The 13,530-nt window shown below is 38.9% G+C and overlaps 1 protein-coding gene across 3 annotated transcripts; it reads left to right on the forward strand.

Annotated features, from left to right (window-relative positions):
• Positions 1-847: 847 nt before the first annotated feature.
• On the forward strand, positions 848-13,530 carry gyg2 (glycogenin 2). 3 transcript variants are annotated; one of them, XM_041782100.1, is made up of 9 exons: positions 848-1,088; positions 3,268-3,406; positions 3,480-3,654; positions 6,435-6,597; positions 6,680-6,806; positions 6,916-7,099; positions 7,378-7,500; positions 10,404-10,553; positions 13,122-13,530. In XM_041782100.1, the coding sequence occupies exons 1-9, from the start codon at positions 1,070-1,072 to the stop codon at positions 13,245-13,247; spliced, it is 1,206 nt and encodes a 401-aa protein (XP_041638034.1). In that variant the 5' UTR covers positions 848-1,069; the 3' UTR covers positions 13,248-13,530. The 3 variants fall into 3 exon arrangements, with proteins under 3 accessions (XP_041638034.1, XP_041638035.1, XP_041638036.1); XM_041782101.1 differs by having other exon boundaries at positions 10,407-10,553; XM_041782102.1 differs by having other exon boundaries at positions 6,683-6,806.

Genomic DNA, 13,530 nt, shown 5'->3' on the forward strand with positions numbered 1-13,530 from the left:
AGATCCGGTCAATCAGTGTTCCTGGCTACCGTTACACCATAAAGACAAAAGAACATTCCAAGTAACTCAGAGATAAGGTTATTAAAAAGTATAAGCCAGGTAATGGATGAACACAGGTATAAAGATACTGTTGTCTGGAATGTCCAGTCGCTGGTTTATCAGTATTCCTTGCTACCATTACACCATGAAGACAAAAGAAGTATAAGTCAGGGGATGGAAAATAAAAAAACATCCTAAGCATGAACATCCTTTTTCCGGTGGTCTTGGCCTTTTTTTTTTTAAACAAAATATCTAAGAAATACATTGACGGGTTTTCTTCAAATTTTGCACAAATGTCCACCCTGACTCAAGGATGCACTGCTCAGATTTCAGAGGTCAAAGGTCATTATCTAAAGCTTGAATTTGTCCCTATGTAGACTTTGGCGTGGCTACTACATCATATATTTAGCTGCTGTGATTGGCCTGTAATAAAGGTAACAGAAAGTTTGTCCAGTCAACCTCCAAGTTTTATTTTGAAAAGTTCTGCCCTTCCTTAACACATCTACTGGGTGTTGCCTACATGGGGGTGAAATATATCCCATGCCATGACTAAATGAAAAAGTCCATGTGTAAAATAACTCAGCAGTTCAAGATAAATGTGTGATTTAATAATCTGAAACTTTGATTTTTAGCGTATCATTAAGCAGTGAGGGTTAAATTTGATAAGTTACCCCCGCAGAATTATTATTTCGTAAAACCAGCTCCATGCAGAAAGTGAAAGTGAGCTCAAATCGTGCAGACAGGCTCGGTTAACGTTGCTCAATCTTCCCAAAGCTCACCTCTCTCAGTTGAATGACCAGATGAACAAACAGGCAGCAGACGCAGCAGCGCTGGGCCTCTCCTCGTCTCTTTGCCCTGCAGATAAAAACAAAAGGGGATGGGACTTCTTCGTCTTCATCCCGTCTCTATTTAAAGGATCCACGGTGAAGATGTTCCTGTCGTCTGGAGCCTCCTGGCTGCACGAAGAGGCCGTCCGCAGACGAACTTTTGTCAACTCTTGCAGGAACGACAGAGGAGCTGCTGGAGGATCATGACGCCAACAATGTTAGGTAGGAAGATTTAATTCACTGTAAACTATATAGAGTTCTAAAAAAAACACAAACGATGCTCGTATTCTGCTGATTTATCTGATTTAAATCGACTTAAAATACACCATGCTTACACCACAACGAAAGTCGGCAGGTCGACATTTTTCCTTCAGTTATGAAGAAAAAAAAGAACATTTTTCAATTAAATCCAGAGGAGAAGGACAGTTATTCCTCCAGGTGTCTCTCTTTGTTTGAAATTTTAGATTACAAAGATCACGGTGTGGTCCTACGGTGGCCCTGAAGGTCAACTGTAAGAATATTTCACGGCGGCATAAAAATACTTTACCACACTCAAAAAACATTTCGCTATGTATTATAAAGTACAGTATGATAAATCACAAACATCTCTAGAGAAAAATGTAAAAAACAAACCAAAAAGCTTTAAAAAAAAAAACTAAAAATATTTCATTTACAGCAAAAATATTAAATGAAACACAGTTCAAAAAAGATACAATTTAATGAAAAAATTCCATTCTGCAGAAATGGACCCTTTTGTACGGAAGCCCTAAAGAGCCATATATTCAAATATGTATTTACTCTGTTTTTCCCTGCTAAAAAATAATTTAATATCTGTTTTCTGGTGATCTGGATTTATTTTTGTCCTTATCTTGTGATAAAGCTATTTTTCTCGTGATAATGGCTTAATTTTGTGTGATCACAGGATAACAATGTTTGTTTTTCCCATGAAAATGAGTTGATTTATTCTGTTATCATGGGTAAACAGAGTAAATAATTTATGTGAATGCATGGCCCTTTCGGGCTTCCACACTTTTACTTCTTTAGAGTTACTGTATTATTATTATTTTATTATTCTATCTTCTTTTTTTTTTACATCTTTATATAACATTATAAAGTTTTTATACACAACATTTTTATTTTTACATTTTTTACAGAAGCTGGATTGCAGAAACTTTTTAAAAATGTATTTCTTGTTTTTTTTTGGGGGGGGGGAATGATTTTTAAACTTTTATTTATTCATTCTTCTTTTCTTCTCAGATTATTTTTTGGAAACTGATTTTTTTTTTCTTTGCAGAAACTCATATTCAGTACAGATATGGTACTGTGTGATAGGACACAATACCATACTGCAAAGGATTAAATTTTTTTTTTCTTGCAGATGGTCGAAGTACGTGAATTTTTTATATCAAGCGAAGTTTTTGCTAATTAAAAAAATATTTGTACTGCATTAAATATTTTTTTTATATAAAAATGAATTTATAAAAGTTGAAGTGATAAAACTAATGTGAATTGAATAATGATGTTAAAAATGCATCTGAATTTTAAAAAAAATTAAGTGATAAATTATGAATTAATCTGATTGATTTGAGGATGATTTGATGAAAATAGTGTCAAATTTTATCATTGTGATTAACAGCTCAAACATTTTCATTTATCATTTAAGGAAAGAGGCCTCAAGGGTGGAAGTAACAAACAAATAAAATAATCACTTCATTATTCACATTTTTTTTCCATCTTAAAAAAAAGACAGCCCTTCTGCTCAACTTATGGCTTAATTGTCTGAAATTTCACAGCAGCAGTGGAGAGTTTTTAAAGACTTTTGGGTATTATTTTATCTCTAAATAATCTTCTGGGAATTTTTGAGGTGGGAATTTCATGTTGTTCATATTTACAGTTACTCAAAATTTGACCTTGAATTGGAAATTTGTTCTGTTGATTTTGGAGCTGAGAAGCTCCAAGCTCAGCCAGGTGTCGTACGCCAGCAGGCACATCAGAGACACCTCCTGACCCACACTGACAGACCACAGCAGCCAGCAAAAAATAAAAAAAACCGGCAGAGGGCGTATTTTTCTGGTTTTCTAGCTGTAAAACCATCACTTAGGTTGTAATTTTATTATACAGTTATATTTAAGTTTTAGTTTTTACTGTTGTTTATTTCATGGCTCAGACCTTTGTTGAGTTTTTAGGTGAAACTGACATTCGTGAGTTTTTGTTACTATCACCCTTGAGGCCTCTTTCTTTACATGATAAATGAAAATGTTAAAACTGTGATAATGGTCATGGTAAGTCCTGAGGCTGGACCACCTGAAAACCATCACTAAATACACAAACACACCAGAACTACTATGTAAAAGCTTCTTCTTCTTCTCTGATTTCAGTTTAATCTCCTCTCATTCTCCAGGTGGTGAGGCCTTCATCACTCTGGCCACCACAGAGTCGTACTGTAAGGGGGCGGCGGTGGTGGCCAGGAGCTTGCGGCGTCACGGGACGACTCGCAGCATCGTCCTCATGGTGACTCCAAACGTCTCGGAGCAGTCCAGGTGAGTATCGGTCGTGTCCTGTTTCTTTATCCGTGGCTTATATTCACCTTTAAACCTTCGCTCTTCTCACCAGGCTGTCTCTCCGTGACGTATTTGACGAGGTGGTCCTGGTCGACCTGATGGACAGCGAGGACCAGAGTCACCTGGCTCTGCTTGGACGTCCTGACCTCGGCATCACCTTCACCAAGATCCACTGCTGGACTCTGACCCAGTACAGCAAATGTGTGTTCCTGGATGCAGACACACTTGTGAGTCAAACAAATTAACATTCAGAAACTTTCTTTTTGACTAAGCTATGGCCTGTCAACCAATGGTATTGCACAACATGGTGTGGTGTAGTACAGCACTGTATGGTATGATAAAATACGGCACAACACAGTGTGACATGTTACGGTATGGTGCAGCACAATACAATACAGTATGATACAGCATGACATGACATGACACGATACAGTAAGGTCTGGTGCAGTATGGTAAGACAGGATATGATACGACACAACACAACACAGGTGTTGTGTCGTACAGAACGATATACAACAGTGGTTCTCAAATGGTGTGGCATGAACCTTAATGCAAGCCGAGGTGTGCCTTGGGAATCAGCCCAACTGTATGTTATTACTACAACTTTATGAAAACTACTGTAACCAGGTCTGCCCACAGAATTAGCTGAGCCCCTGAAAAGGCCAGAAGATGAGCCTTCCTCAGTTGTGATTCATTGATGATATCAGTGCATGTGTGCTTGATCAGAAGCATTGGTGCTAGCATCCTGGCTAACAGTTCCCTCATTTTGGAGCAGAAAAGTGTGGCAAGCTATTTTTGGGTTGTGATGTTGAAATGATTTATTCATGCTACATTTAACCAATTTAAACACTTTTACTATCAATTTTTGCCAATTCTTTTGACACCTTTTACTCATTTTTGCTGCTTTTTGCCATTTTCGCCACTTCTTTTAGCCCCTACTTCCCATTTTTTTTGTCAATTGTGGCCCATCTTCGCCACCTTTAAACCATTTTTTTTTGTTTGTTTTTCCTTCTTTTTTCCCTTATCTGTCACTTTTAAGCCAATTTGCTACTTTTGGCCAATATTGCCACATTTTTTGTGTCACTTTACACCCATTTTTGCTGCTTTTTGCTGTTTTTGCCACTTCTTTTAGTCCCTATATACCACTTTTCACCAATTGTGGCACATTTTTGCCTCTTCTCTTCATCACCATTAACCCTATCTTTTTGCCCTACTCTGCCACTTTTAAGCCAATTTGATACTTTTTGCTCAATTTTGCCACATTTTTAAAATCAGTTTAAACCAATTTTTGCTATTTTTTCCCCACAATTTTTTTTGCAATTGTTTGGCCACTTTTTGCCCAATCTTGCCATCTTTCTAAAATATCCCTTTTAGCCCATTTTTGCCATATTTTTGCCCAGTTTTGCTACATTTTTTCATTTTAAACCATTTTTTTTGCCACTTTCATGCCCATTTATGCAATTGTTTGGCCACATTTTTGCCCAATTTTGCCACATTTTTTAAAATCACATCAAACTCATTTTTGCCACTTTTTGCTCATTTATGCTTGTGTTTGGCCAATTTTTGAACAATGTTGCCACATTTTGTGATCACTTTAAACCCATTTTTGCTATTTGTTCATCCATTTTTGCCATTGTTTGGCTACCTTTTACCCATTTTTGCTACCTTTTATTAAAATGACAATAAACCAATTTTGCCACTTTTTTTTTTCTTTTTTTTCCACTTTAAACCTATGTTTGCCAAGTTTTTTGTCCATAAATGCCTTTTTGGTCACTTTTTGCCCCATTTTGCCCCATTTAAAAAAATACTTTTAACCTGTTTTTGCAATATTTTTGTCCAATTTTGTCCCCCCCCCTTTTTTTATCACTTTAAACCCATTTTTCCCACTTTTTTGCACATTTACGCCATTGTTTGACCATTCTGCCCAATTTTGTCATCTTTTTGAAAAATTACTTTTAACCAATTTTTGCCACTTTTTTGGCCATTTATGACATTGTTTAGCCAGTTTTTGCCACATTTTGCCACATCAACTAATTGTTGCCCATTTTCACCCATTTGTTGTCTTTTTTCACAATTATTATGTTTTTCTTTATTAAAGTTGTCTCAGTGTCTTCTGCTTTATTTTCTGGCATCCTGATATTTGCACACATTATAGCCTTAGCTAAAAAGTCAACACTAATCCTAATCATTTGGTTCAATATGCCCATCCACATTTTTAACATTACCAATAGAAATGTAATTCTGTTTTAAGAGGATTACATTTTTAAGAAAGCTGTATCATACCAAAGCACAAAGAAATAAAATGTATTTGTACTGCACAGTGTGGTAGGTTATGATGCCATACAAACAAGGCAACTTACTTCAATAAGAGTAAGTGTGTTCACTGTGTATGAAAAACAAATATTACATAAAAGGTCATTACACTGGAGAAACACTGAGCTGTTTGCATGTCATATCATTGCATTGATCGGTTTCATGACATAACTCCAGAGTAGATATCACAAACCTTACTGTGTATTATCTGAACATGAATCTGTACATCCCTATCTATACGTTGATGTCAGAAGTGTTTACTGATGAATGTTTCCAACCTTTAAACTGTGGGCCAGGGTCTCCTTTCAGGTCATCACACTCAAACATCCTCTTATAGAAATCAATGCTAGTCTGAGGACATGTTTAGGACATGTTGTTTCTGTGGCGTCCGTCTGTGTTTGTTTAGTAAAAACATGTTCTCAGGGACGCATGTTTGCATGTTTGAAGAGGGACGAGGTTAGACCTGTATGTTTGACTACGTGTGTGTGGATATGACCCGTCCTGCAAAAGCACACTTCTCTTTAACTTCTGAATCTTGAACAGGACTTGATGCACGTGTGCTTTAAACAAAATATGATGTAAAATAATGACGTTTCCATGTCAATCCTTTAAAACTACTGCTCAGACATGAGCGTACCAGCCTTTAATCAGCTGCTCAGACCTAATCCAGTCTTTGGTTCTCCCTGTCTCTTAGGTTCTGAGTAACGTAGATGATCTGTTCGAGAGAGATGAGCTCTCGGCAGCTCCTGACCCCGGCTGGCCCGACTGCTTCAACTCTGGCGTGTTTGTGTTCAGACCATCTCTGCAGACGCACGCCGCTCTGCTGGAGCACGCCCTGCAACATGGCAGCTTCGATGGTAACTGCGATGAATCTAGTTTTGATTAAGAACGCACCAAATTAGTTCATATTTACATATTTATAATGTTTGTTTTCGTGAGGAGGAGACCAGGGCCTGCTGAACTCTTTCTTTAGTGGTTGGGTGAATGAGGACATCAGCAAACATCTGCCGTTCATCTACAACCTCAGCGCCAGCTCCATCTACAGCTACCGCCCCGCCTTCCAACAGTAAGAGTGTGTGATGACTGTACCTTTGTCCCTGGAGTCTTTAAACCACATTTCAAGAATTTTAAAGTGGAATTAAAAAAGGGAAATTGTTTTGATTTTGCTCCTGCAGGTTTGGCCACAATGCAAAGATCGTCCATTTCATTGGAGCGGTGAAACCGTGGAGCACCAGCAGCCGGCAGCAGGAGGGCAGCACGGACACCATGGCACAGTTCCTATCTCTGTGGTGGAAAGAGTACAACGGCTACACAAGAACAACTCTGCCTGAGAAAAAAGAGGCAAAGAAACCCAAACGGGTATGAAAATCTATCACAGAGTTGTTGCTGCTTAGGAGCATGTGTCTCATTTGGCGTCCGCTCTGCCCGATTGCCCTCCAAACACTCGAGCAGCACATTTCACTGCTGACTTCCTCCTCTTTAGCCGAACGTTTGCTAATCACTCTCATGAGCTGCTGCACGCTTTGGCTGGAAAATCAAATCATGCAGACCGGCAGCCAAATGCGACACATGGCTGCTGGGCCCCGGTTCTGGTCCTCATCCCAGCACTCAACATCTTCTCCTGTTTTTATTTTCAGATCCAAAAAGCAAAGACCAAAGCCAAAGTGGTTGTTAGAGAAACTCTGGACAGCACCAAGTCGCTGCTGGCGCACTTTTCAGCTCCATCTCTGAGGCTTCAGATACCGGCGAAACCAGAGAAAGTAAGCTGAAATATTCATCCCTTTACATTTATTATTCCGTCTTTGTCTCTTCAGTACTTAACCAATGCATCACAGAAAGACTCTTTTTCCTGTTTGGGGAGATAATCCCAAATATATCTACAAAGCATGACCAAATCATTTGCACTCAGATCTTGTAAATCAGAATAGACCATGTCTTCTTCTGAGTATTTGTTAATATAATGTGGTGTTTTAAAGTTAGCAGCCTAAAGAAATGCTGATGGAAAAATCAAGAAGAATCATTTACTGAGTTAACAACAAAGTGTTAAAGCAAAACAAAATGACACAAACCTGCAATTACAAGATAGAACAGCCAAGCTAATGCAGCCTGAGGTAACACAAAACAAGCCAACGCAACTCAAAGTAGAACTGCCAAAGTATGGACCAAGCTCAACTTAACAAAATGCAAAATAATGCAACCCAAAGTCACACAGCTCAAGAACACATAATCAAGGTAAAAAGACCCAAGGTAATGCAATTCAAGCTGCTGTAGCCCAGGTTAGCATAGCCAAGTGAACAAAAAGCAAAAAAACAGGAAAGTAATCCAACCCAAGATAAAGCAACCAAAGTAATGCAACCCGGGATAAAGCTGCCAAGGCAAGCATAGTTGAGGTAAAAAGATCCAAGGTAACACATTTAAGATAATGCAACCCAGGGCAGCAAAGCAATGAAATGCAACCCAAGATAACATGACCCAAGGAAGCACAGTCAAGGGAACAAAATGCAACAAAAACAAAGGAAGCTAATGCACCCAAAATAATGCAACTCAAGGTAACAAAATCCAGCGAAGAGTAGAAAAGATGACAAAACCCAAGGTTATGTGACTTAAGATAATGCAGTCCAAGGTTACAAAATCCAAGGTAGCAAAACATAAGATAATGCAACCCAAAGTATTGCAGTCTCAGATAACATGGCCCTGAGTAATGCAACCCAGAATAGCATGGCGTAAAGTCATTGAACTCAAGATAATTTAACCCAAAGTAATATAACTCAGGATAACATGGTCCAAAGTAATGAACCCCAAGGTAGCAGGGCCTTCATAATGCAACTCCCAAAGGAATGGAACTCAGTTATGTGGTGCAAAGTTATGACATCAAAGATAACCTGGTACAAAGTATTGCAACAAAAGGTATTGCAACCCATGGTAATACAACCCAAGATAATCGGCCGTAAGTAATGCAACTCAAGATAAGAAAGTCCAAGCAATTAATCTCAAGATAACTCAAGTCAAACTAATGCAAAATAAGATCATGCAAAAAGTAACACAACCCTAGATAATGCAGCCAAAGGAATTGCAAACCCAGATATAGAATATCAGGGTAATGCAACCCAAGATAACATGGCTCTTCGAAATGCAACACAAGATAATGGAACTCCAAAAAATGTAACTCAAGATACAAAGTAATGAAACCCAAGGTAATGCATCCCAAGACAATGGACCCTAAGTCATGCAACTCAAGATCAGGTGGTGATAACTATTCACAACACAAGATAACAGGGCTGTTAATAATGCTGCACAAGATAATGCAACCCAAAGTAATCCAACTCAACATAACCTGGTCCAAAGTATTGCAACACAAAAAATGGCAACCCAAGATTGTGGGGTCCTAAGCAATGCAATTCAAGTAAAGGTGGTCCAAAGTAATGAATCTCAAGATAACTCAACTCAAAATAATGCAACCCTAGATAACATGGTCCAAAGTAATGAAGCCCAAGATAACATTGCTTTTCATAATGCAAATCCCAATAAAAGTAATAAAAGTCAAGATAACTTGGTCCAAAGAATTGCATCCCAAGATAACAGGGCCATTAGTCATACCACAACCCAAAGTAATCCAACTCAACATAACCTGGTCCAAAGTATTGCAACACAAGGAATGGCAACCCAAGATTATGGGGCCCCAAGTAAAGCAATTCAAAGCAATGCGACTCAAGATATTGCAACCCAAGGTAATTCAACTTAAGATAGGCTGTTCAAAAGTAATAGAACCTAAGAAAACGAGGTCCAAAGTACAGAAATCCAGGATAATGTGGTCTTAAGTAATACAACTCAAGATGATGTAGTCAAAAGTAATTCAAGTCAAGATAATGTGGTTTAAAGAAATGCAACCCAAGATATTGCAACCCAAAGTAATGCAAGTAGCTCAAAGTAATGCAAATCAAGATAACATGGCCTGGGGAAGCGTAGCCAAGGTAACAAAATACTTCACAACAAAATGCAACATTGCTTACAAATACAAAACATACTGCCAATGATACAGAACGGACTGAATATTACAGAAGGCAATAAAGCAGAATATTATGTAGAGAACATAATAACAAAGCCTGTGCAGGACCTGGTTTAAACTCTGAGTTCATTTAAAGTCACACATATACTTTGAGGCCATGTAAGAAGTCATTAGAAACATTTACTAATCGATACATTAATTATCCATAATGAATGACCTTCTGAGCACTGCTCTTTGTGTTTATAATACATCATGGCGGTGATTACGGCGGGTTATTAGGCGACTCAAGTGGCCCTTGTTAGTTCCAGCAGAAGAGACGTTTAATTTATGAGAATTTCTGCTTGGCTGCGTCTGAATCCTGCAGAAAAAAACACCAGGCTTATTATCATCAGCAGGCCTCTGAGCCTCTCTCTGCACTGCTCTCATTTGTTTGATTCATTTCTACGTGATGCATCGTGTTTATACAAGCTTGTAAGATTAGCTCGAACAGACACACGCCCTGCAGAGCGACAGCAGACGCCAACATACATCAGCTGAGTGATCACGCTCTCTGCTGTGTCAGCGGAGCAGAAACACGTCAAACTTAAACCCTCAAAGACTATCACTTATTCCCTTACAATGCTATAGTCTCATGGAGTGTGCCATTGATGTCTTCAGCAGGAGTCCCAGACAGAGAATGAGAAACCGCTAGATGTGGAGGAGGAGGAGGAATCCAAAATACCAGAGACGACAGAGATCGAGGAATCACCTGTTGAAGAGGAGGAGCTGGAGGGCAGTGATGAGGCCTCAGACATTGAAACATACACCGTACGTAAAGCTTTGTGACCTCTGCAGCACCTGGATGGTTTACTCAGAAGGTCAATTTGTGTCTAATCCAGAAAATACCCTAAATCATCTTGTAGGTTGTCCAATCCTGAGAGACTTTTGTGGGATCCTATTAAACCTATATGACTTAAAAAAAGACTCTGGTGAGGTCGTTGTAAGATACTTAGGGACATCTGTCAAATCCTGAGAAACTTTTGTGAGATACAAAGAGACTTTGTCCAGTCCAGAGAGACTTTTGAGAGCTGCTAGAAGACTTTTGTCCAATACCAGGAGGCTTTTGTAAGATACAAAGAGACTTCTGTCCAGTCTGGAGACACTTTTGTAAGATACTAAGAGATCTTGGCCCAATCCATGGTATAAAGACATGTTTTTTTAATCCTGAGAGACTTTTAAAGACACCATGAGACTTTTGTCATATCCTGAGAGACTTTCAGGGATACAAAGAGACTTCTGTCCAATCCTATGGTACATTGTCCAGTCCTGAGAGACTTTCTGAGATATAAGAGGACTTTGTCCAATTGTGAGGGACTTTCAGAGATACCAATATACCTCTGTCCAGTCCCTATAGACTTTTGTGAGATACAAGGAAATTTTGTCTGATATGGAGAGACTTTTGTGAAATTTCAAGAGGCCTTGTCCAACAGTGAGAGACTTTTGAGGGATACTATGAGACTTTTGTCCAATCCTGAGAGACTTTTGTGAGAAACAAAGAAAATTGTGTCCAGTCCTGAGAGACTTTCAGAGATGCCAAGAGACATTTGTCCACCTCCATGAGCCTGTCAGAGATACAAATAAACGTTTGCCCAAACCTGGCTGACTTTCTGAGATATAAAGAGACTTTGTCCAATCCTGAAAGAGTTTTGTGAGATACAATCAGATCTTTGTTCAATCCGTACAGCCTTTTCTGAGATATAAAGAGGCATTGTCCAATACAGAGAGGCCTTTGAAGGATACAAGGAAACTTTTGTCCAATCCTGAGGTAGTTTCAGAGACTCTAAGAGACTTTTGTTAGATGGAAAGAGACTTTGTCCATTCCTGAGAGAGTTTTGTGAGCTACAAGGAGACTTTTTTTCCTTGAAAAGACTGAAGACTGATGAAAGACTTGTATCCCTAATCGTATCCCAATCCTGAGAAATTTTCAGTGACACCAAAAGATGTCTGTCTAGTTCCGAGACATTTTTAGAAATACTAAGAAACTTTTGTCCAATCCTGAGAAACTTTGTGAGATATTAAGAGCCTTTGTCCATTCCTGAGAGAGTTTTGAGAGATACTTTGTCCAATCCTTGGGGACTTTCTGAGATACTTAGTTTTATCCAGTCCTTAGAGACTTTCAGAGACACCAAGAGATCTTTGTCTAATCCTGAGACACTTTCAGAGATACAGAAAGGCTTTTGTGCAATCGCAAGATACTTTCGGAGATACTAAGAGGGTTTTGTCCAAACCTGAGACTTGTGTAAGATACAAGGAGACTTTTGTCCAATCTTGAGAGACTTTCAGAAATACAGAGAGGCTTTTGTCCAATCTTGTGGGACTTTGTAAGAAACTGAGAGACTTTTGTCCAATCCTGAGACAACTGTAAGATACAAGGAGACTTTTGTCCAATCTTGTGAGACTTTCAGAGATACTAAGCTGGTTTTTTCTAATCCTGGGGGGCTTTTGAGGGATTCTATGGGACTTTTGTACAATCCTGAGACTTTTGTAAGATACAAACAGACTTTTGTCCAATTTTGTGAGACTTTGTAAGAAACTAAGGGACTTTTGTCCACTCTTTAGAGACTTTAATGAGATACTAAAAGACTTTTGTCCACTCTTTAGAGACTTTAGTGGGATACTAAAAGACTTTTGTCCGATCTTGACTTTGTTTGGAGGGGTACTTTCAGACTTTTTGTCCAATCTTGTGAGACTTTGTGACATACTGAGAGACTCTTGTCCAGTCCTGAGAGACTTCTGTCCAATTTGGAGAAACTTATGCTGATTTGGAGAAGGAGAAAGAGACTAGAAAGCAGGGGGGAGTAAGGGCAGGCCAACCTTGGTTTGATAAAATATATATATGGCAGACTTTGCCCTCACAACAACAAAGAAGGTGGCAACCAAAATGCTAAATTTAAAGCTTCTTAATAATACTTCCCAACCCAGTGGGTTATGTCAAGGTGGCTATGTCTACTTTTCACCAATTCTAACTAGACGTGGGCAAAACAATGATTTTTTCTCTTATGTTTCTACTTTTAAATAAAGCATTCACCAATGATTACTGCCAAAGAATCAAAGGGTGAATTTGTGATGATAAACCCATTATAAATCTGGTATTTTTCTTCTAAGAGACTGTTTTTGAGCTCTGTACAAATGAGAGCTGACATATGATATAAAAGATAATCAGAATAACACAAAGGTGAGTTCAAAGCCTGGATGATTAAAGAATAGTAACAGTGGAACATTTCTTTACTTTAATGTGCTCAGCTGAGAGCTTGAACCCGGGCAGACGGGTTTGATGTTCGCTGTGATGAATTCTCTTTGAACACCGGTTTGTTATTCTCCTCTTCATCGCTGCAGACAGAGGAAGTCACCGAGGAGGAGCAGCTGGAGCATCGTAAGCAGTGGGAGATCGGGCAGGCTGACTACCTGGGCCGGGACGCCTTCCAGAACATTCAGAGGATGCTGGACCGCTTCCTGGATTAGAACGTCATACGAAGGGATGAATCTGCGACACAAAATTACCCTACAGAGGGAATAAGTTGCACAAAAAGATGGATTTTTTTGATCCGTATGTGCAGGAGTTTTGATAAAAACCTACATGTAAGGACGTTAAATCTGACATTTGGTGTCACTGAAGTAAAGTAGGAACCTCTGCTAAGCACAGTCACAAAATAAGTGTAAAATACTTGCCTAATACTTCTGCATGGAAGTGTTTGTATCTCTGTTTTCAGACTCATCATGGCTTGATTAAAGATCAGCAACACAA

This window comes from Cheilinus undulatus, linkage group 24 (genome assembly GCF_018320785.1).
Source record: "Cheilinus undulatus linkage group 24, ASM1832078v1, whole genome shotgun sequence".
NCBI lineage: Eukaryota > Metazoa > Chordata > Actinopteri > Labriformes > Labridae > Cheilinus > Cheilinus undulatus.